Source organism: Myiozetetes cayanensis, unplaced genomic scaffold (assembly GCF_022539395.1).
Source record: "Myiozetetes cayanensis isolate MyiCay16 unplaced genomic scaffold, myiCay2020 scf3, whole genome shotgun sequence".
Classification (NCBI taxonomy): domain Eukaryota; kingdom Metazoa; phylum Chordata; class Aves; order Passeriformes; family Tyrannidae; genus Myiozetetes; species Myiozetetes cayanensis.
This window is the reverse complement of record NW_026087521.1, coordinates 46,942,901-46,968,344: the sequence shown is the minus strand read 5'-3', so window position 1 is coordinate 46,968,344 and position 25,444 is coordinate 46,942,901. Positions and strand designations below refer to the sequence as shown.

The window sequence follows — 25,444 nt, the reverse complement described above, 5'->3', positions numbered from 1 at the left end:
TTTCCACAGCTCTCCACAGGACCTTGCAGCAATTACCAAATACATGAAATTAAGGTTAACAATTTTTTAGCAGCTTTATTTAACTTCTTGAGATATCTCTTCTCTATTTTGAGCAATTTATTTGGATAGATCTGTTACCCAGTTCTGTGTTACCCAATTCTGCTTGTTTGCTAGCCCAGTGTTGCTCAGCACAGAGCTGTAAAAATATTTGCTCAAATTTGAAATTACGTAAATTTGGGTTTATGGTGCCAGGAATTATAATATAGAGGGTTGAGCTTGCTTAGTATTTTTATCAAAACTATGTAATATGCATTTTATGTATATTTATACACTTAGTGTTCTAGTTTTTAACAGTAGTCTAAAATCTTTACTGATTAAATAAAATATTTTGATCGGTCATGGTGTCATGTAAATTTTCAAGGGTTTTTCATTTTTCTTGTTAGACAAAAACAGGGAAAATGATTACTCATAGGTGGTGAGTGTAGTGTTACTATTATCGTGTAAAACGTCCCGAGACAAGCACAGAAATTGCTCTGAGACAGTAACTCCTTTTCTCAGAAAATATTGTTAACTTCCATTGAAGCCAGAGTAAGGATGCACACATTTACCCCTTGGATGTCAATAGGATTCCCGGACAAAATGACAGGCAACTGAAAACTCTTTGTCCTACCAAAGGAATTTGCATTAGATAGAATAATTTCGTAGTGTAGTGGGGATCCACTGAGACTGGGATTCATATCAACACTACCTCCAGAAGCAGGAGCTCCTTCAGTGCTCATGAAGAGGGAGGGGAAAAAAGCAGCTGAATTCTAATTGCATCTTAATGGTATCTTTCCTAAGTGCAATACAAGATTACTGTAATCTATTACCCATGTGATGGCATTCAAAATGCAAAGAGACATTCCCTCAGTTTTCTCCATTTCCCATGGAACAGAATGACAGAGGAAGGATGGAAGATGAATCCAGCTCTCCTTTCAACCGTCTTTCTCACAGCATATTTCATCAGTCACCAAACTGTCAGAAAAATCCATAAAGGACAATTAAGCATAAAGACACTTATTTCTCTTTCAGGAAGGCATTGAGCTGCAAATTACTGGAAACTGGGAAAATGCTAGGAAAGAATCACTCCGTCTTTCTTATTCTTACGCTCTTCTGTAGTGATCTAATAGTAGCCACTGTGAATGAAGCTGATGAATGATGAAGCTAGGTGAAGTTAGATGAGCTAGATGAAGCTGTGTTGTGATCCAATGCAGTTGAACCTGTGGTCTTGCAGTGAAACATCTGTTTGTTCTTAACTAATTCTTGCAGTTCAGTAGCTTGCACCTTAGATTTCTGTCCTGTAAGCCAAGGATATAAATCTGACTGAAGTCGGGACTAATACAATGCTATATAATATAGTTTGATTATCCTGATGTCTTTAGAAAGAAATTATCCCCCAGGTCAGATTCTGGAAAGACTATCTCAAGCAACCTTGTTACCAAATAGCATATATATACATATTGCTCGGCACTATAGTAATGACAGTCTTGAGTAGAACAACCTGCCCTGAGTCCTAGTCCAGTGGCTGTACTCTAGAAAACAGATATTTTAATTTTCCAGTAAGATCTGTTCCTTTTTCACTGAACAGGATGGGTTATGAAGGAGACTAAATTAAAGCTGCCAAAGCGATCATCTGAACATGAAAAATACTCTAACTTTGAAGTTTCTGTAATATATGTTTTATGAAATAGTGGAGTACTTTGAGCTGTTTCTGGGGAAATAATACATCAACAGTCAGAAATGCAAACTTGTAGAAAGGCCAGTGGGGTTCACAAAGTACAGGTCACTGTTGACAAATAATCTGTCAAGTAAAATGAATTGTCTTAGCTGTATCTATAATAACTATAACTACAAAGTCAACAATTGTACTTATATAGTAGTAATGTAGAGTTATAATCAATATTGGTGTAAAAATCAGAAAAGAACTGTGAGGATGATTTTCCTAGTCAATAAGGGTTGTTCCATTAGCTTGATTAGCTGTGATCTGAGAGCTATTTTTGTGAGTTCTGAGCTACACATAAGCAGTGGAATGTAACCTTTAGATTATAGATACTAGATAGTGTTATTTAAATTCAAGCTGTTACTATTGATTTTGGTTTGTTTCTGTATGTCATGAATAATGTCTCTAAATGCACTTTCAGAGAAATATTCAGCATCACCAAACATGATCTTCCACAGTGCCATCATCATCCAAAGAGCTAGGCTACTGGCAGAAGTTACGGATTTTATGTAAGGCATCCAGGTTTTTCAGAGTTTTGTGAAAAAGACCATTTAAAAGCTAAGCCTTTTGAGTAGCCTAATAATATAATTGAAATACATAAAATAAAGCAGAACACTGCATACACTTCTTGGAACCTACTATACTTCTCACATAATAAACTTTCTTTAATTATAGTGGTCTGCTGGATGTTAGGCACAGTTGTTCTGATGCAACATCCTGTTCCTAGCTATTCTTATCTCCTCTCAGGAATACATGTTGTTAGATTCATTTGTTCACTAGAACACCCTGTCATGCTAACTGCTGTAGCACAAGTTCTGTCACAGTGTTGACAGGTAACTTTTTTGTCTGGCTGAAATACTAAATATAAAGAGAAAAATTATATCTCATTTAGCGTTGGATAAGGCTGAAGGCTTTAATAATAATAAAAAAGTTTACAGTACTTACTCTAGCATCAATTTCTTCTCCAGCTCTGCTAAACTCTCTGCCAGTTTACTAAATGAATCATTCTTTCATATTGTGATATATTCTCTCAGAAATTTCTCAGAAATTTTTGGTCAATAACTACTAAAACTCTCCAGTTTTTGATTCCTTAAGACCAGAAGTGTTTAACATTGTTTGACAGGTATTTACCTACTAAAAAAAGAATTGTTTATAATAGTCTATTCATAGTGACTGGGGGAGCACCTTCTGTAGAAATAATCACTGCAGTTCTTTCTTTTCCTCAGTCAAAAAACAAATAAAAATGAGGAAAGGAGAATATTGTTAACAGTAGAGAAAATAAAATTGATGAGACCTTAAATTACATAGCATTTAGAGCAGATATGCCTTACAACATATTTGAAATCATGTGCTCTCTGATATCACAGATTCAGTCAATTCCAAACCCCATAATAAAATAAATATATTCTGAGTCCCCTTGGGAACAAGATGTCTTGTAGAAATTATTGTATAGTGTACCAGATGGCATCTTTCTTGCAGACATCACTTTGCTGTGCTGCTTCTATTGCCTTGGAGAAGGAAGAACCAAGTGCTGCTATCTCTGTAAGAGACTTATATGTCAGTTTTCCCACGCAGGAAAGGGTACATCTTTTTTGATTGTGGTATCACAGAAGGATTATCATGGGATTTATGTCCTTTGAAATCATAGGGAAGCACATCAATATGTAGGTGTGTAGCAGGTAAGACAGTCCCATACAGTCAGTTTTTCAATGTCAGGACCAGCTTTAGGAATAGGCAAAGAAGGCACTTCCTGCAGCAGCACACTGGTGGGGCTGGCACTGAGTCATAGACTAGCAAAATTAAGAGGTGGTCTTTTAGTCTCAAAGCAGTAGCTTCTGCTCTATGTTCCAATTGCACTGGCTCAGAAAAACTGTCCAAGCAACCCCCTGAGGTAAGTCACCTGAACTGGCTAAAAATTCGGAGATCCAAAGAGCTGCAAGTTCCCTAATACAAACATTCCTATCTCTGTTCTGTTCTGTTCTTTGCCTTTGCCTTGCTACAACCTTTGGCTGAAGAAGGAGCAAAAAAGTCTTGCAGATAACAGGATGCTTCTGCAATAGGACAATAGTCAGGGATGAGGACTAGGCAGCAAGCTGACTGTATTTCTCCTTAGTCTCTTTCCCCTTACTGAGCAACCTTACGTTGTGTTGATGGATTCAGATGTTGAGTTATACTGGCAAAGGACAGACTTGGAGGAGAGTGTGCACTGGGACGAGCAGTGCTATAATCATCCAGTGCTGGAGCCATGGAGATAGTTAGACACAGTACCAACAGCTACATGAGGAAATGTGTCTAGGGAGCCACTCAAAAACTGAATTTTGCCTACACTGTTGCTAGGCATAGAGCCAAGCACTTCTCATCACTGGCAGCATAACTTCCATGCTGTATAGTAAGGTAAGGAAGAAGTGGTTTGACCATGAAACTAATATAGTGATTATTGTCTGTGCCTTATTGAGGGCAGAAAATTTTTGTTAGTGGGTGACACTGTGCAGAGACATTTGTGTCTATGCATGTATAGGAAATACAGGCACCAGTCATGTATAATCCTTTCAAGGGGATTATGCTTCACTAGATCTCTTTCCAATATCAGTTTTTCTGCTTGTGGGGGAAAGGGAAAGAAAATCTGGAATTTTTTTCAAAGAAGTTTATGATTTCTCAGTCAACTAAGAACAATTCAGAAAGTATTTAATTCTCATCTTATTTAAGATAACTTTCTTCTCAGATTGCCCTCTGAAGATCTTTTCCAGGCTCTCAAATTTGCCTATTCAAGGGAAGTCCGCTATATATCAACTCAACATAGCCTACCTTTCTCCTTGCTACTGACTGGGTACACCCTACATACAAAGGTATTGATTCACAGTAGAAAAAACTCTGCAAAATAGGGATGATTTCCGGACAGGTGTGAACAAATGCATTTGGATCTCCATAAGACATAGACTCCTATAAATTTGGTATACCTACTTTTTCTGAGAAGAAATTAATTATCCATTAGTTTATTTGAAGTACATTTAGCTAGTAGAAAACTCCCAAAAGTTTCTTCAGCAATTTCAGATTTACCAGTGCTGGATAAGTGTTCAGTATTTTTTTTAAAAGATCTAGTAAACCATTGATACTTTGTGTAGTAAATGTATCAAATATGTAATATCTGGAGTAACATAAGATCTCATAATGGACTTATTTTAGGCAACTTTCCAACCTCATGGAAAATCTTCTGTGGCTCAACTAAAATTGTTCTACAAAACATTATGGACTTCAGTTCGCATGAGTTGTTTCACAAATCCAAGCAGCAATGTCAGAGTGAGAGGTCATCCAGTTTTAGTCCAAGGACTAATCAGATTGGAGTTGAAATTCTTTATAATATTGTTAATTCTAAATATCCTGCTGTATTTCAAATTTGTTCTGTGATTGGTCAGGGATTCTCTGCATGGCACTTGCAGAGACTTTGTATTCTAACATAGTGGTCAGACTGTAGGTTTGGATTTCTATGAAACAGTTATCTGCTATATCTGCCATCATCAGTCCCAAATGATGCCCTTGACAGATACCTATAATTTGCTTATGCCTGGAATTAAATTTCTCCTTAGAGATGGTCATTCCTCAAGATTCACAATGGACAAGAAAAACAAAAAAAAATAATTATGTGTTTAATAAATGAAGCTCTGCTGAACAGGGTTCCACTTAGAATTTTATCCTGAATATACCCATTTTCTGCCTGTTTTGCTAAATCCTTTCATCCTGTTGTGACAAGCAAAAGTTCAGCACGCATTCCTTTCAGAACAAAGGAATAAAATATTTCCATTTCGAGAAAAACTGTCTCAAAAATGGAATGTAGATAGAAAATACATCATGAGACTTTTGGTTTCTTTTGCAGAAAATGAACTTTGCTTTCATTTAAAATTCATCACCTTTTTTTCAGTTATAGTTGATAAAATATACATCCTCTCTAGAAATCATGCAAATCTTATATGTGTGCTTGCTATCATTCACATTTTTTCAAGAAAGGATATAAATTTGCAATTTTATTTAGCAGGAACATTCTTTTAATTATTCATTTCAAATGGTGACCTTTTCAAGTTGAATTATTGTATGTCGGCATGAAGGTTTCCTTGTGTCTTATAATATTTTATGGTTGAAGAAATCATGCAGATAATCTAATTACTTTGACTGAAATTGTTGTGCCATTTATGTGTTTTGCTGTACTATAGCAGAGAAACTGAAATGTATTCATTATTGATTCATTAAAAGGTTTTCCTATTATACAATCAGAGGTGCAGACCACTACCTGTCTAAATTAAAAGGGGTAGGGGGAAGGCATAGTAAACCATGCCATAGGCTATGGTTTATACATTGCATTTCTTAATGTCTTGTGAAATGTAAAAATCTACAACAAACAGATATGTAAAGCATAACTGGTATGAAGATTTTATTCAGATTTAAGTGCTCTAGGTTGCTTTTGAATCTTGCTATTTTCTGCATTTGTTTTGACTGCTCTCATCATTCAAGATTGACGCTTGGATGGGTGTGTAGGAGGAAGCAGCAGCAGCAGGCTTACAGCTTGCAGACAAAAAAAATCTGCCTTATCTGATGGCTATTATTGAAAATGCGAGGTGTAGCCTAGGCTGGGTAATGAAGGGGAGCGAGCGAGGGGGAGCAAGAAGCATGGAGCTGCATACTGATGAGTGTAGGAGTACTTGATAAAAAGAATTCTTGCTGCTGGCAGTGCATTGCTCATTGTGGAGTATTCCAACAATCACATATAACGGAGAACAGCTTAGCTGACAGCTTGATATGCTTTTTTTTTTTTTTCCTGCCTGCTGTATGACGTACTGGTCTGTAGTAAAGATTAATAACTAAGAAATGTAGAGCTGCGATCAGATCTTACGCTATATACTGCCCTGAAAACTATGTTTTACTTCTGACTTTTCTGCTTGCTGGAAACATTAATCTGTCAAGCTGGCGGGCTCGTTTGATACCAACTTTTCCAGGAACACGATGTGGCAATGCCACCTCTCAGCCCAGGACTACCGCTATTATCCAGTGGATGGTTATTCGTTGCTTAAACGCCTCCCTCTTCACCCTCCTACAGGACCCCGATGCCCTGTCCAAAGCGTGGGACAATGGTTGGAAAATATTGGGCTACCTCAGTATGAAAACCACTTGCTGGCTAATGGATTTGACAATGTGCAATTCATGGTAAGAAATCTTCTGTGCATAGCTGTGTATATACACTGTAGCTCTGCCTTTTTTGTCTGTCTCCTATGTGCTCATAAAAACCTTAGAGCTATTCTGCATTGCACTGAGATCTGTTTGGTGTTTCACTTTTCTATATGTAGCTGAATTATTATATAAACTGTCCTTGTATACACTTCCAAACTGTACACGTTACAAAATATTCTAGCCTGAAATATGGTGAAATAAAAACTGAATATTAACGTTTTTCCTGTCCCTCATAAGTCTTCAGATTAAAGAAGAAAAATGCACAGTTCTTTTAATCCATTGCAGGATTTTCATGGTATGTAAAAGCTGCAAACACCTCTTTCTGCAGCACATCCCATTCTTACTTTTATTTCAACATTAACTCTTAATGATAATTAAATAACATGCAATGCCATTCTTGCCTTGAGAGGTATTTTAATAATAGAAAATTATTTAATGAAGTGTGCTCTCTATGCAAGTGATTCTGAATGTCTCAGTTAAATATTTTTGCATCTTAGATAATCAGGCTATGAGATTCACTTGTTGAAACTTATGCCCTGGGAGGAAAAGTAATGCATTCCTATTAATTGTTCCATTTTCATGTTTTAACTCTAGGCATTTATCAGGAATATTTGAATGAAATTAAATTTTAGGTACTTCAAGATTTACAGTATCACCAGGTGGTGTAAAGTAACAGAGATCTGTTATACACAAACTTTCAATTGTAATGAATATTGACAGTAAAGTGAGAAGCTTGCTTGTAGGGCTGTTATATAATCACTTTTCTACTTGCTTCAGTATTCCCATTACTTCAACCTCTTCCAAAATTCCTGACTGCATTTCTTATAAAGTACCAGACCTTAAAACGTCTTTTAAAATACCTGTTAAAGATATTTTTAGTAACTATGTATACAAGACTTCTAACTTTTTGTAACTTACACACAGCACATAAGAAACAGAAGTGAAACAGCATGAATTATGACTATAAAATCAGCACATGAGTGGTAATCTTCCTATTTAAATTATTTTGCAAACAACATTATGTGCCATTACTGATCAGAAAATTAAGGCACATATCTCTGCCATTTCCACATTATAATAGTGCAGAGGTTTCTTCCTGTTTTTTACATGGCTGCCATGTGATCATTTGCTTATTCGTTAAAAATCATTTAGAATCTTTACCTTTAAATATTCTTGAAAACAAAGCTGTGCTCAGCAACGTGAAAAAAATAAAATCCAACATGTCTTTCATGCTACAGTTTCCCAAAATGTAACTACATATTCTTATATATGTTGTAGCATTAGTTACATAAGTAGAGGATCATTTAGTCTTAAAGAGGTTACAGAAGGAAATTGTTCACAAGAGGCTGTAGGTGGCAGAGCAAATGCAGAGGGGTACACCTACCACAGGTAAATTATGACCACAATAGAAGCCAAATAAACTGCCCTGGAGGGCTTTTCAGTCATACCCTGACTCTGGAGGGGCTTGAACCACATTCTCGAGGAATTCATAAGACTTTCCTACATCTCTTATTAGTGTACTTATATAAACACACAAATCATATACAAGATGTTATTATTCAGTTTACAAATCAAACTTTTAAGGTAGCAGAGAGAGTAAGTTATGCTTGGATACCTATCTGTTAGCCAGTGTTTTCTGGTCATTTCAGACCTTTTCTGAAGTGCTTTGTTTTTAAATATATATTGCAGGTAAAATACTTAATTACTCATTATTAGTTGAGGTAACATACAAGTGTGAAGGGAATAATCCAATAGTTCCCAATTTATTTATTTCACACTGTTCATCCTGCTGTTACATATTTCAGTTTTTGTTTGTACCAGCAATTTTATAGTTCTCATATTTAATTGGAAGTAAGAATTATCCAAAAATACTGATTTCTTTTTGTATTATTCCTTTGAATATATTAGCATTAGATAAGAAAAGCCTCCTTTGAAAATTTAAATGAGTGCTTTAGAAATTATTTTCCGTTCTAGCCAAAATGTTAAAGAGAAAATTAAACTTGGAAAGTATATAGGAAAATGAGAGAAGAAACACCTGCTATACTAAGAGAAAAAATCAGATTGCTTCAATGTGTTGAAGTCTTCCTTAATATGACAGAACTACTTTACCTTTATTACAGTGGTTTACATATTAAGCTAGAGTTTTCAGTCATTATATTAAAGGTTTCAGATAGGTTAGCTACTTTACAGTGAAGAAACCTAATACTTGAATGCAGTAAAAATAAATTAAGACATATTTCTTATTCATTCTCTACTGTATTCCTGCTTTTGTTTTTCTGGAAGCACATTCTGACCCGCATTTATTCATTCTGTTGCCTAAGCAACAACCATCACACTCATATTAAGTATGATTTAGTAGTACAGGTCTTACTAGATGTTCAGAACAGAAGAGAGAACATCACAATGTTATAATTAATGTCCATGGAATAACATACATCTCAGAACAAATATATTCTATATATATATACTACTCTCAACAGCAAAATTCTATTAATTAAATTAGCATTTTAATAAAAAAGTGGTTTTCAGATAAAAAGGTTTCATGGTTAATAATTCATTAGGTCATGGAAATTAACTCTTTGTGTTTAGTCCCCCTTGGGCATTAGGAAAGTTATTCACCAGACTGTGCTTAGGGAGATTTGTTTATCTTACCTGAAGTATGTGGACTTAATAGGAATCAGGTTGTTTCCTAATATAAAATTTACAGTATTCATATTTTTAAATACTTTATCAATATGTGTTTTAAAAATATGTTGAAACAAAATATTAAAAAGTTATTATTATTTCATTAACTGCTTTATTTGTATTTACAGCATGTTTGCACACATAGCAAGTGCAGTTTCTATCTACTATTAGTGTTGTGGAGGAACGACACTTCCCTAATATTTAGTAGGCCCCAGGCAGATTCAATCCCAAGGCCTGGTTCACGTGTGCTTGTAATAGTATCCTACTTGAATATGTATATGAATATGCAGTCATTAACTTTGATAATTTGTTGTGTAATAGGCTGCAGTGTCCTTCAAATGTAAAAATTTGTTGTGACTTTGTGCAGATACTCTATATTTGAAGATGCAGATGATATTGCAGTTTCATAACATGAAGGTTATTTTGCAGGTAAAATAATCCTGAAGTGAAAGAAAAGAATTAGATCAGTCATAAATCACAGTATATAAACTAAATATAAGCTGTAATGAAACCTATGGACAAGCTATAGATTTATGCAGACTTGCAGGCCTGCCTCACTTAGTATGCTGAGGAAAAAAAAAAAAAGTTGAATTACAGAGAAACAGATGTAAATATATAAATGTGCAAGGTCACTAAATGGTTGCATGCAGCCTTCTACAACTCTGAAGCTTCATCAAAGACTCCATTCTGGAGGCACAGAGATAAAAGCAGTTCAATCAAATCACTGCCCAGTGGGGACTAGTTCTGATTAAGGACTGCGTATGACTATTTATAGGTTGTCCTAATAATTTCAGATATTCTGAAATTTTATCATTTAAGATTTCAGTTTGATGAAAGTAATGTCTCTGAAAATTATTTATAAAGCACACTATGACAGAAACAGGGACCACGTAATAAAATGAAGTAACAGAAAAATATGAAGCATTTAATTATATTTTTTGGCATTCTAAAATACTGTTCACTATTAACAGTTAATGTTTCCATTAGATTCTAGACTTTGATTGCTGTTGTTAACAGATATACATCTCTTCCCCTTCAAGTACTTAAGTGGCTTGCTTTGCCTGATGATCCTAAGTATTGCCTAAGTATTTTTTTTAATTCTCTTCTTTTTACTGTGGGGAAACTGAGGATAGAGTGACTGCAGGGTGGAATTTAAAACTGCTTATAAATTTGAGATGAGGCACTAATTCTTAAAATACCTACTAACATAATGCTTAACAGATCAATTTAGTTGCTTAAATATAGGTGTCTAGTACCAATGAAATACTGTAGGGAATCCAGGAGATCTAGACAAGGCTGACATATTACTGAGGACCAGAGACAGCCAGACCCTTCATGATTAGCAGCTGAAGTTCAGGTGGGATATCACTGAGCACCTCAGATGGCTCTATAGTGTGGTGATTAGGCAGCTGAAATGAATCTTAAATTATACAGGTCACACAGAGTTTGTGACATGTCTAAAAACTGAATATAGATGTCTTGAGTTTGCACTTACTATCTTAGTTGCATATACATTTCTTTAACTTCTAATAATTTTCTGTATTTTTATTCATCCTGTGAACTTACCTGCAAAAGTATTTACCTGGCTTCTCAGTGCTAGGCATGGGCTACCATCTCAATTCCCCTTAGCTGACTGTTTTGGCTTTAGATTTTAGTTAGGTTTTGACTTTTCTCCCTTCCTCTCTCTCTTTCTTTCTTTGTTTCTTTTCTTTCATTTTCTACTAGTTCTGGAGTTTTATTAGCTGAAGTTTATCTCGACACTGTCCTCTCTCAGGTGTCATTCCTGGGATTTGCTTTCCTGGAATATACAGGAATTCTTCTTGCCTTTAATCTCTCTGGAGGATCTTAAAATCTGTATTAAGTGTAGGAGGTAGAAGCAATTTTATTTCCTTGGAGTGAAATGCACCTGAAAGAAATTCTCTGTGTGCATTGACCCCAAGTCCTGCACTTGTGGAGATCACATCTTCTGACAAAAATACATGGGGCAGAGATTTATGATTTGGGCATTAGATGAAAGCTAAAAAGGAGTGTGTCAGTCTGCCAACACCTTTCTTAAATTAGCCATGCTGCAGGTGATGAAAAAGAGGACAGTTTTCAACAAGGCTTCTAGTCTGTGGTGACTTTGGTGACTTCAGAAGCCAACTCCTAAAGCGCTTAGGAGAGCTGATCAACCTCTGCAGTATCCAGGCTCTGAGCTCTCCAGGCACATACAGGCTACTGCAGGGACTCATCAGGGCACTCATGCATCATCTGAACCATCGGAAGATTTAGAAAACATTGTCTCTGCATAGTTGTCCAGAAATTAAGAACTATTTAAGGCAACCTTAAAACTGGAGGTTGGTAAGTTGGTGATATACAGCAAGCCATATTTTTGTCAGAATAGAAAGAATATGGGTGCCGCCAATGCTAGAATAAGTATAATGCTGGAATATGTGATACTGGCTCTATAAAATAGCCCTAGCTGTCTGGAGCTTCAGTTGGATTCCAGGCAATGTACATTTGCAACACCTCAAATGACTCTAAATTCATTTCTGTGGGTGACTAGGTGAAGCACCTAATCAGACATAAAAGTCAATGGAGCATAGAATGCAATTTAGCTGGGTGGCTGAGTAACTATTAAGGTAGTTATTTTAGGATAAATTAAAGTAGATTCATCTGATCAGTTGAATCACTGTCTGGGCTATATTGATGGGTTTGTACTGGATTTCCTTAAGCTATCATGTAGACACAAAGTTTTTGATGGCTCAGTTTGGGCTAGAATCCATACAGGGTTCACTGAAAACAAAATACAAAGTATTTTTATTATAGCCTTTTCTCCTCCCTTAGAACATCCAGCCCTGAGGCTTCAAGATCTTCCTTTTCATCCCAGCAGGGATTCTTACTATAGAAACTGCAAATTAGAGCTCAGGTGGGTGCCAGAGTTGAAGACTGTGCCTGTCATCCTGCAACAGCAGCGGGTCTAACAAATAATCCCATTCCAAATGTTCCAGTTAATGCTTCCGTCATGGTATTCCTCAAGCTGGTGAAGAGGCAGAAGGGCTTATTAATGTACTCCTCAGTATTGCATGTGTAAATAATAGCTTACATGGTCTTTCTTTTTTGAGGTCCCAGATGGTTCTTCATCATCCTGTGTGAGTGCATGCAGATCTGGAGAGGCAGTGCTCATTTCCCACAGGAAAGGGAGTTTAGAGGAATCCACTTCATGCTTATGTGTCTATGTATGTAATAGTGAAAACACAACACTGCAGCCTGGTGATGATCCTACACTTTGTGAAAATTTTGGCAGTAGTGATTGCTCAACAGAGAGACAATATAATTTTTGTGTATTTCACTTGAACGATTTTTTCATGAGGAACACATCTCCAAACAGACTTTGTTAAGATATCCTGGGAATGGGGGATTCCTTGAAAGTCAGAGGGAGTGTTTTCATCTAAACCTGTCTCACAGTTGTATCTTGAAGGTGTAATCAGGGATGGGTTCATCTGCCTATCAGCTAGGTTCTGCTAAGATGGCCTTTAGGTGAGGGTTTCTCTGGTTGTTCTGGAATATGTGGTTGTCTTTATGTAAATGTTGTTCCACACAAGGTTGTACCTACAAGGTAGACAGACAGGACTTCAGACCGTTCTCTTGGTTAACAGTACAGATGCCAAAATATTCAGTGGAATGTCCTTGCACTCACCTCTGCCATTCAGGTTAGTGACATCTGGGGTATATGTGTTACTTTGCTAAGCTCACTCTGCAGCAGTCTGAGGGTAAAGCTCTTGTCCAAGGTACACAGCAATGTATTTGGCTCAATCATAACCTCACTAAGAACAAAGGGCCAAATCCAGACATTGAAAGCTGTTGCATGTACAGTCCCACTAAAAGTGAAACTATTTCATTGTACATATCTGTGAGTATGATAATGTGAGGACTGGAATTAGTCCCATCTGTTCTAAAAATATGTTAAATGTTAATGTTAAACATTGTGCTTAAGCTAAAAGCCTGCCTAGTGCAGAGGGTGGCCTTGATTGTGATGTATAAACACTGATGAGCTGTGTTTTGAGACTACAAATGTGGGGAGTTGTCTAATGAGAAACTGGTAGCAAATATTTCATGTGATAGTTAGTTTGATAGAGCAGATGAAAATTCTAATAATCAGAATAAAGCATGACATCTTAGTAACTTACAAAGTAAGAGGTGTGATGCTGATAAAATGTTCTCGCTGTGTTTTTATTTAAGGCCAAAACTTTTAGCTGATTTTGTTATCAAAAAGAACAATGGTAAATCTTCAAAAATTAGAAATGTTTGTATATAGAGTGATGTTTGTAAAGCTATTCTTGATAACTGGTGAAAGATACTGAACACCTGACAATATATAAATTGTTGAAAGTAGCAGAAAATTTAAAGCTTGAGAAAGGTAGAAAATCTTAGAGTTTTCACTCTTCAGAGTGAAAAACTGAAGATTCACAGGTCAATCAGTTCATAATTTTATTTACATTGGAGATAAATAATGTAAGTCTTTGCTATGGAAGGGAATGGTAAACTTAAAACAGTGTCCTGTATGTAATAAGAAGTTACAGCTGATTTTTAGTTATTCCATAGGGAATACTTTTTAATAAAATGAAATTAACAACAACAACAACAAAAATTAAGGAATGCAGTATGCAGTTGTGTATATTACTGTTTTAGAACAACATTGTCCAACAAGAAACAATTAAATGGAATCTGGAACAGTAGCTAAATTAATTTCAAACAATGACTTCCCTGACTAAGTTAAAAGACAGAGCAGTACAGAGAAGCTTGATTACAGATGTTGGGATTCTGAAGGAGTTGTCAGGTAAAGATTAATGAGTACTAATAGGTAACTGGAAATAAACATATGATTCTTGGGCATGTTATCCTTTTTGAATGAAGACCAGATGATGTAAGAAAAGCTCAGGTAGTTATATGAACAAGTATTATTGCACATCAAAACCCAGAAACAATCTAAAACAAAGAGAAAACACATTGTGAAAGAACAGATAAGTAATCGAAATAGAGAAAGGAAGAAAGTTAGGAGGAAAAATGCAGTTTAATTAGTTATGTGAGTAGAATACATTCAGAAAAGTTTTTATCAACATGCTATAGCTAAAAGGAATACTGAGGAAGTTATAACCACTGTTGGAATCAGATGAAATTCATTTTAGTTTTAGCATAAATAACAAAGTATAATAATTAGTGGAGTATAGTGTTAATGAAGACCACTGAGAAATTAGAGGAAGAGAAAGAGTGAGAGCTATCATACTGCAAGCAGACAAAAGAGTACTTGGTTAATTAAAGTATCTAAATCGTCTAGGTTAGGTTATGTTTGATAAAGAGTCTTAAGAAACTGAAGAGAAAATACCAAATCCTTTAGCAAACATTTTTGAGAATGTCCAGAGAACGAATAAATTATTAGAGGACAACTAAAATACAAATGTAGTACTGATACGTATTTCAGATGGTAGGATTATTCCTCAGTATAGATTTCCAGTCTTCTGAGCTGTTTATCTTCAACCATTCACCATACAACTATTGCCTTAATGAAGAAGGAAATGGATGGTGATGTTATTGGCAACAGATACTGTCATCAGTTCTGACTGTGGTGGGCACAAAATGAGGGAGTATACAAAATGTTACAATGGGATGTCATGGAAAGAGAATAAAGCTAAATGAAGTAACTCTACAGTTGGGAGATGGAGAAACTATTTAAAGGAAACAGATGTAGTGTACAACACATCGTGCCCCTCATCATTTAGATGAGAAGCTTTTCTTCTGTCAAAAGTTACTAAAATTTCGACAAGGGTGGCAAGCTTAATTTGGCTAGTAAAACTAGAGCTACCTTTTAAAAGCTGTTTTAGAATGATGTACTGGAGTTGCCATGCAAGCAAGACATTCCTGGTGTAGAGTTTGCCTAACTGCTAGTAAATTTCCTGGGCATGTAAATTTCCTGTCCTTCAGTTTAGAAGTCTTTCGTTGTCCCACACATTGGTGAATTTTTTTCCTTCTTCCACACACCATGCCCATATATTATGGTACCTACGCCTCAGGATCCATTTTAACCTTGGTAATGACAAAAGTGATGAAAGCCATGTAGCCTTTTTTCATCATGCTGTCCATTCTGTCTGTTCCCACACACAGTTGCACACAGACATTTGTCCACACACATATTACACAAAAAGGTAATTCACTGAGGTGAAATATTCCGTGTGCTCAGAAATAAAGAACTGGAGAGTTACAGTAGCTGAGTGACCTCAGTTCACCCCTCACATTCATATGCCTTATGATAGAGTCTTCAATCACAGGTTTCTTTACTGATTTTTTTCCCTCAAAATTCCTTTCTCACTGAGTGTACTGGGATTTGAGTATGCACAAGCCCAAATTTCAAAGTATTAGCAGTTAAAAATAAAAATTGCATTGCTTAATGATTTTAAAACCTTAGTCCAACAGTCATTTAAAACAATATGAGACCCCCTAAACTACCTTCTCTTTGCATTCAGCAGTGATGTACACTTGTCTAGCATTGTTCATCTGGAAGATTAGAAAAAACTACACATCCAAACATGGTTTTCATTTCCATTTGCATTTTAGAAAGTGGGTTATAAAAGGGTTAGAAAAGATAAAATTTTAACGCTTCAAATTATAACTTTAGGCAATTGAAAATTATTGTATTCACTTAGAAACACTTTTTTCACAATTTTTCAGAAGCTGAGAACTGTGCATCCAAAGTCACCTCTAAAATCTTGGCCTATTTTTCACATGGGTCTAAGCACAAGTTCACTTATAAGAAAGTTCGATATTCTTGACTTTGAATGGGAAAAAAGATATATTCTTCTACTGCTGAAAGTAAGGTAAAGGCCCAGTGTAGACAAAGCAAATTGCTGTGTCTAAACTGTGACTTTATTCTACATGTGCATAATTAACTGAATTGACAGAAAGCTTTTATTCATCATGAGTACAAGGCAAGGTGACACAATGAAATTCACACTTAAGCCTTCGGTCTTGTTCTTAGCCCAGTCCTGATTGAATTATATTTTCAGGAAAACAAGTAATACAAATCCTACTTTAATTCCCTAATAATTTACTTCTGTAGACTTTACAAGACTACATTAAACATTTCAAACATTTTATTCATTATGGAACATAACATAATCTGTATCTTTTGCTGTCCCTCATTAAACTCCAATTATTGTACATATGGGATAAAATCTCCATGTAACAATATACTGTGTTTGTTTTAGACTGGCTAGTACTGAGGAAACTGAGGGTATATACACTTGTTGTAAATACAGCACCTGACTTAACTGAAATCTCATGTTTTGGATGTTTATTACTCTTATCTTTTGCAGTATTTTATTGAATTATTGGAAGCTGAATGCTTTAATAATATTATTGATAGGAACAGCAATGGGTTAAATGTGCAAGATGTGCCATGTGTGCTCTAGATTTGTTTGATTAGATAATTGTTTGAAAAGTTTTTGATCCAAAGACTAGATCTAGATAGAAGTTTTGAAATACAAGAGCCGAAGAATTTTCTCAGGTGGCAGAGGTGGAGGGATAAGGTTACTGCAGATACAAGTGCTAACAGTCAATTTAAATATTAAAAACTGGAATACTATGAATAAAAGTATGCTGGATAAACACCTATCAAGGGACCTTCCGATATAAATCCCAAATAGTATTTTCTTTGACTGCCTAATTAGCAGCCAAAAATTAGCAAAGAGTGGCCCCTCTGTGCAGAATCCCCTTTTGCAATTAGGAAGAGTGGGAAAAAAAATCTGTGTGTTCACTGGTATCTTTCCGCTTACATTAAAAAAATATATATTATTTGTTGCAGCTGATGACAGCTCTTGCAATCTCTGAAATGATTGTTAACTTCTATTATTCACTAACCACACTATTTAACAGCTTTTTCACTTCTTCAGGTTTGCTCTTTCCACAAACAGCTCCCTTTTTAATCACGTAGAAAGACCACTTCTTGAAGTAAGTTAAGATGGCATTTATAAAGAAATAACAGTTCTTATGTGCTATGCTGCATTGGGATAAAAGATTGTGCAATACTGACTTGGTTTTTAGCCTTGATCCATTTTTAAATATAGCATGAATATTATAGCCCTGTTCGCTTCTCTGAACTCCCTAGGCATCCCTCTTGTTGCCAGAAAGGAATTACAAATTGACAATGCAAGTAATTTTATTTTCCATCTCTCTTGGAATTTGGCAGTGTGTCTATTCTGTCCATGAACGTTTTATTTCCTGATGTTCTGATTTTTTAAGTACTTGTTTTATTGACTGTAGAAATAGTGGATCTTCGCTTTCTGCTCAGAAAAATAACTTTATGCAGCAAGAGTGAAATATTATACCAAAGAACCCATATACAGACAAATCTTTGATTCCCAGTGATATCAGGCTTTTTATCAGCAAATTCTGCTGTCCCTGCTTGTGTGGTTGATTTTCTCTCTCTCTATTAACTTTGCTTCAAATATGTATTTGTTTAAAATGCATTCTAATTTTCCTTGTTGTTCAAAAATAAGAAATGGAGACTCAGGGAAAGAGAATGAAGAAAACATTTGCTAGCACATGCAGGAGCAGCCTGGTCCATGGAGAATGCATAGGACATTATATCTAAGGGTCTTCTCTGAGGCAGACTTTTGATTTGGATTATGAGTTTGGGGAAGATTCGTCTTTATTCCCTTAATTATCTGGCTAGGAAATTACATAGTATTGCTGGCCCACATATATGAAATCAAGAGAGGACCCAGGGATAGAAATATCTGTATATTTTGAGCTATCTTGTGGACAATTAATCTGCTTGTGTCTAACCTTTGGTAGTCCAGATTTCTGAGTACCTGTAGCTGGAAAGCACAGTTTCTCAGGAGGGAGTCAGAGACAGCCAGATTGCCAGAGCAATCTCACTGAGTACCTTTAGTTAAGTTCTGAATTAATTCTTTGGCAAGGATTGGACTCAAGCTGAAAATAGTGCAGAATAGCAAAATGAGTATTTAATAATTATTAATATTTTATGACCCAGCAAAATGAATCAGGAACATTTTTCTGTGTATGAACTACCTAAATATAATTTATAATTATTTTAATCTTTAAGTCATGTATTTTATTACTTCTACAAGCCAAACTCATGGCAGAAACTTTTTCTTAGCATTGCTCTTGTATCCCCTGGAGCTACCTGGGTACCACTCATCTTTTCTCTTTATTTCTGAGGTTCTCTGTGTCTGATCCTCTCCCTCCAAATGCACTTAGTTTCTGGGATCTCTCTCTGCCTCACCATTCCTGCAGGCTGGACTCTTCTTGTGTTCCCCATGTCCTCCTTTTCTCCATTTCCTCCTTCCTCAGTAGAAATTATCATACGTCTTTTTTTTGACCACAATTTAAAGGAAGGAGGGAAGGGAGGAGGGAGGGAGGAACAGCAGGAGGGAAGAAGGGAAAGAGAGGATGAAATAGGGTGGAATAAAAGAAAACAAAGAGAGGGACAGAGGATATCTGCTTCACATCTAATTGCTTTTACTGACTTAAAATGTTTTAACTTGGATTAAAAAACAGAGGGAGATTTAACTCAGTGGTTTTCACAGAAATGTTCTTGTCACTCACAGCTCAAACCAAACAGAGCTGGTGATGAGTGAGAGCCAGTTTGCTTGGCTAGGCTTGAGATGACTCATTGCTGAAAATTGGCCATGCTTTCCAGCATGCTTTCCAGTACCATATTGTTCAGATTTTTCCATTTTCCAAAGTGTCTTAGGCTTCTGATTTACCTGGACAGCTAACTACCTGCATGGGCTATTCACTTAAGAGTTGGACTCGATGATCCTTGAGGGTCCCTTCTAACTGGGAATGTGCTCTGATTCTGTAATTCTGTGAAACTGTGACAAACTTTTCTGATAAAGCTGTTGCTCTGAAAATCCTTTGCTACACATGTGGACAGGAAGGAGCAGACTTTGATTTGCTGGAGCATGAGTATTCACAGCTAAAACTAAAAATGACTACAGTTGTCCTTTGAATAAATATAGGGATAGTACTAAGCACTTATTGAAGTGGAAGAAAGCAATCCTTGCATTTAGGCATTGAGAGCTAATAGATTTTTTTTTTTTAATTCTAGTCCTAATTAATCCTACTTTAATTCTTTATCTGCATAATGGGTATTAAAATGCCACCTTGCTTTGAAGGAGTCTTAAAAAATACATTAATTCCTGGTTTGGAGCTGTCTAATATTATTTCAGTGAATGTCTAAAAAAAGTCTGAAGAAAGTGAGTCATTCTTACTGGTGAGGTCTTCAATGGGAAACTATATATAAGACGTGGACCCACACAGAGAATGATAAAGGCTAAAAAAAGAAATATCAGCTGCCTTATTTTGTAACTACTGTCCATCCTCCTGTACTGAATTCTTGGACTATTCAGAAATATAATTATACTGTGTGTATGATGCCATGTTGAATATGCAACCTGGCATGAAGGGTGCTTAGCCAGTGTTAAAGAATCTGCATTTTGGTATTTTGTAGCTTTATGACTTTGTAACAATCCTATAATGTATAGTGAGGATTAGCAGCCCCTATTTAGTCTATTTTATTCATTGCAGTAACTTTTCCTTTTAAGAAGGTGTACTGAAATCTAGAAATCATATCAAGTGAAGTTACAGTCTCCCACAATCTTGTCTCACTATGTTGGGAGCATACAGCTTTATTATCCAGTTTGTTGATAGGACTAGTCTGTTTGAAATATTAGAGGCAGAAGGGACAAGGGAAACTCACAAGTGTTCATCAGGACTATTAGGAGCAAAAAAAGTTAAATTAGAAAAAGCTAGCTCAAGAAGAAATGTGTAAATCATCAGTAAAACAATTGCCTTGGATTAGGATAGGGGGAAGCCCCAAAGAATCCCAAAATATTAGTTGTTGAATTGTCCTTGTGTAGAAGGGGATAGGTGAAAATGCTCATCCCATTAACATCAGGGAGAAGGGTGCCAGACAAGGTGGACTGACTTGCATAAGGGTTTCCTTGTGACTGAAGGGCATGAATTACTAGAGTGTCAGATTACTGGACTCTGACAAAAGATATCCCAACGTGCATACTTTGAAAATCAGCTGTGTAGCAACATTGCACAATCCTTCCATAGTGTTTTGGGACTGAATCAGTCCACATACTGTTAATACTACGCTAAGAGTATATCAAACTGTCCTCTCTTTAGTTTTGAAAACGTTAATTCAGATTTTTAAGAAAATGCAGTACATCTGTGGGAATAATAATCAACTCCTCAGACAGAAAACAGAACAAGTTTACCTTCATACAGAAGACTCTTTAAAGCAAATACTATTTGGTAGGCAGGAGGGATAGTTCAAAGGGCTATATCAAGATGCTAGGACTGTGTGTATGAGACCAATGTGTGCTTTGAAATTTCTCAGCCAGGACTCGCTTTGGCTGAACACAGGTCACTTAGTTCAGTTTCTCTGAAAAAGCTTTTTCAAATGGATGGATTTGTTTTGTTTTGGTTTGGTTTTTTTCTTGTATTCACTGGTAGTAAAAGATTATGCATGCCTTTATATATGCAAGTAATTTATGGACTGGTGTAAAAATGGCATCTTCTGTGACTATTTGTAACTTCTAACTACTCAGAAATAGGTAGAAAACAGAACTATGGTAGTCTGATTACTGCTTTTGTGTTGCATCTGAGGTAAACAATACAAGAAGAGTGAAAAGATGTAAATAAAGCAGATAATGTGAACAGAAAGAAAGGTCACAGTATTAGAAGTATTTCTGAATACAATATGTGAATGGGGAATAGGTTGCACAGGGAGAAGAAACAGATATGAAGAGAAAAAAGGACCAGAAAATAGACAGTTTACTCTCTGACTTACAAATCAGAAATCTGATTTTGCATTTGTTTATTTATTGAATGTGCTTGTTTATATTTTACATTTCAGAATTATGAATGTTACTATTCAGTGATAAGGTACTTAAAATTTGTGGGCAAAGTGTTTTGAAGCTCGTGGTAATTAGTATTTTGTATGAGATCCTGTCAATAGCTACAAAGGGGTTTTTTATAGGTTCTAGGGAACAGTTACTGCATTACCCATGACATAGCTAGATCATGCTACATCAAATGGTACTGTTTAATATTAAAAATATGTTATCATGAGTCAAAAAAGAAACACTAAGAAATGCAGTGATCAGAATCACCACAGAGTGCAATTCTAATGTATCAGTGGCTACCCAATTGTTTTCCAAAATGGAACCTTTAATTTTTAGATAAAGTTAACATAAATGGAATGTGTTTCTCTCATTCTTTGGACTCATTCATCAGGTTGAAAGGGATTTTGAGCAACATGAAAATTGCCCCTACCCATGACAGGGCAGTTGAACTAAGTGACCTTTGAAGATCCCTTCTAACCCAAACCATTCTGTGATTGTGGTGCTGTAGAATCATAGAATCATTTAGATTGGGAAAGACCCTTAAGATCATCAGGTCTGACCATTACCCAAGCACTGCCAAGCCCACTACTAAGTGTTCGTAAGTGCCACGTTCACTTGTCATCTAAATGTATCCAGGGATTGTGACTCAGCAATCCCTGGGCAGTCTGTTCCAATGCTTGACCACCCTTTCAATGAAGGAAGTTTCCTCATATACCATCTGAATCTCCCCTGGTACAACTTGAGGCCATTTCCTCTTGTCCTATCATTTGTAATTTAGGAGAAGAGACTGACTCCGACCTGGATACAACCTCCTTTCAGTTGGTTGTAGAAAGCGATAATGTCTCCCCTGAGCCTTCTTTTCTCCAAGCCAAACAACCCCAGCTCCTTCAGCTGTTCCTTGTAAGACTTGTGCTCCAGATCCTTCACAAGCTTCCTTGCCCTTATCTGGACTCACTCCAGCACTTCCATGTCTGTCTTGTGAACTGAATCCAGTATTCAAGGTGTGGCCTCACCAGTGCCAAGTACAGGGGGATGATTCTAAATATCCTTTCTTCCATGATTTCTGTATGTTTTGGTCTGTCATCATAACTCAGTTTTGAAGAGAGTGCTTTTATCTTGTGGAATATATCTTCCAAAAATCAATTTGTAAGAAAGCTGGTCCAGGACTTCTGTCATCTCTACAACACATTTAAAGAAATACTTTCCAGAGCAGGCGTGATATATATTTTGCATTTCTGGGCAGTTTTGGCCACTAGCTGAAACAGTGAATCAGTAAGTTAGGGAGATCTTTCGTCTCACCTAGCATGGTCATACTGATGATTCTTGAGAACTGGAGCCTCAGTTCAGATTCCCTGCAATGTTTCTGAGGAGCAGGGTCTGCTTAGTGCTGAGCATAGGCTTCATGGTGCAAAGCAGTCGCTCTTGAAGTCACTACATGGGAATTGAAACACATCCTAAGGTGATGCAGTAGTCCACATGTGATGTGTGAGCTGACCAGTGGAACGATAATCAATCCTCCTTTATGGGAAATGCATCTCCCAAATTGTTACTGGAGAACAATAGCACTGTGTAGTGACATAAAGCGCATGGGATCGCATCACAGCGATCTGCTGGTTGCCATGGTGACGGGAGTGGGCCTGCAAAGCCAGCCTCCTGGCTGCTGAGTTGGAAGGGATAAGAAAAACACAGCCCACTTCCCCAGTGAAATGAATTACAAGAACAAGCAAAGGAAGAAAAGAAAAATGTCAACCCTTAATCAAATGTTCTCTTATTTTTAGAAAGGGCTTGAAGAAAATGTAGACCATCTCTGCTTACCTCTTGGGCTTCAGGGAATTGGCCAGTAATATCCCTGTAAATACTGTGGAAATAAATCACAGTGCTTTATGTAAGAAAAAAATCACATTTAAGAGATATCTCATTTGTGTGCAGTGGGAGATGACAGTACCTTATTCAATCCTACCATTCCTTGTGCTTGTCTTAGCAAACAAAATCTATAAGAATATGTTAAAATGATTCTCAGTATAACAGCTATATTTGGCAGGCAAACTAAATGCACTAATTTTCACCTAAAGAAAGTTAATATATTCCGGTTTCTCATTAGCTTAAAATCTTTCTTACCTTTTACCCTTTTCTTCACCACTACATATCAAAAGCAGCATGGTGGACTGTGAAATACATATAAACATAATAAATCAATGGCACATAGAAAACACCATTCATTTTCCAATATTTCCCATTTTTGGGAGCTGCTTCATATTTTATTATATTTAGTAATATTATCAATCTCTAATTACTAGCAACTAGGTCCTGAAAATTATTTGGGCACCTGAAGGTTAGGCAGTGCCTTGATTTTGCAGTGCACAGGGTGGACTCCAAAAAACCAAGAGAGGCCTCCAAGACCATAATAAAAGCACACAGAGCTGCAGCAACTGGTGAGCATCATGATGCTTGACCGTACTGTTCTGGGAGCAGGAGATCTACAATTGAATTAAGCAAACAAGACCCTGCATAACTTAATAGGAAGAGAAAGGCAATTAAGAAAAGGGGTTGCAATGTCAAGCAGAGGAAGTCAGTGAGATGTTCCAAAGCAGGATTTATATCTGCAAGTTTTACCTCCCTTTGCGGCCCAGCATTAGACACCATTTGTAGGCTGGATTTTCTGTGCTGTTCCCTGGATCTTGACATGCAAGTTGGCCCTTTGGATAAGGACATCTGGCTCACTGTTTTCTTTCAAATTACAACAGAAGCTTGAGCATGTAGCTCAGAAGTTAGGATACTTGGTTGAAAGAAATAGAAGTTCCTGAATTTTTAGCTTTTTCTCTGCTTTTTGTATTTGGCAGTCACTGGATGTAAACTAGAAACATTTCTAGCAATGGCACAAGAAGATTGATTTACCACAACCAGCTGTCACTGGTCTAAAGGATAACATTCCCTTCTGAATGTTATCTGACTAACCTTCACAGCAGTTTAGTTTCAGCAGGACCAAGGAATGATTCCTCCTCAATCCCAGAGGACCCTTTCCTATTAGTTGGTTCATAGCTTGCTCTTTTTTTAGGAAATTTAAGTATGAGAAAGACAGGTAAATCTGATCTCCTACCTTCTTTTGCATGAATCCTCTGATAGGTTGGCTGTGCTACGAGAAAGAAAGATAAAACCATTCTTCCTCCTTTTGACCCATTTTTAAGAAAGAGCAGCAGCCAATTCATACTGTTTCTGCCTTGGGCATACTCTGAGGCTTCCTACCAGATCAAACTCTGATGGCCTCTAAGAGGAGGGCCTACTTTCTAGACTCCCTCAAAGGACTGACGTGTTTTCCTAGCTGCTCTGTCTGCTCCGAACAGAGAGCTTGAACACCGGGCTGCCAGTGTGAGCAGGGTTTGGTTGCAGGCAGGAGGTGAAACAAGCACTTGAAGATGTCAATCATAACTTCAGGGTGTAGGCAGGTGAAGACTGCAGTATTTTCTTGAGCGTGTTTTCCTTGATGCTATTTTGCAGGCCCTTTCTGGGAATACCCTGCTTTTAAGACATGGATTCTACCCAGAATTTTAGAGTCAAAGTCTTTGACTTTATGTTCTGTATTTTCTGAGGTGATTTGAGTGGCTCACATTTTAAAAAACATGACTAGAGTTCATAAAAATATGGGGAAGAAAATAGTTCTGTAAGACATTCTGTGAGGTGAACCAAGTTTTTTCATGTCATAGAATTACAGAATAGTTTGGATTGGAAGGGATCTTAAAGATCACATAGTTCCAAGTGCCTTGTCATGGGCAAGTACACTTTCCACTAAACCAGGCTGCCTAAAGCCCTATCCAACCTGGCCTTGCACGCTGTCAGTGATTGAGCATTGACATTGCCTTTGAACAACCTG

General features: G+C 36.6%; 1 protein-coding gene across 4 annotated transcripts in view; it reads left to right on the top strand.

The window, feature by feature from the left end:
* Positions 1 to 25,444, top strand: part of ANKS1B (ankyrin repeat and sterile alpha motif domain containing 1B) — a 420,494-nt gene that overhangs the window by 223,323 nt on the left and 171,727 nt on the right. For all 4 annotated transcript variants that reach the window (XM_050323424.1, XM_050323422.1, XM_050323423.1 and 1 more), the window contains exon 15: positions 6,846 to 6,952. In XM_050323424.1, coding sequence (XP_050179381.1) covers positions 6,846 to 6,952 — 107 coding nt within the window. The remainder of the gene's footprint in view (positions 1 to 6,845; positions 6,953 to 25,444) is intronic.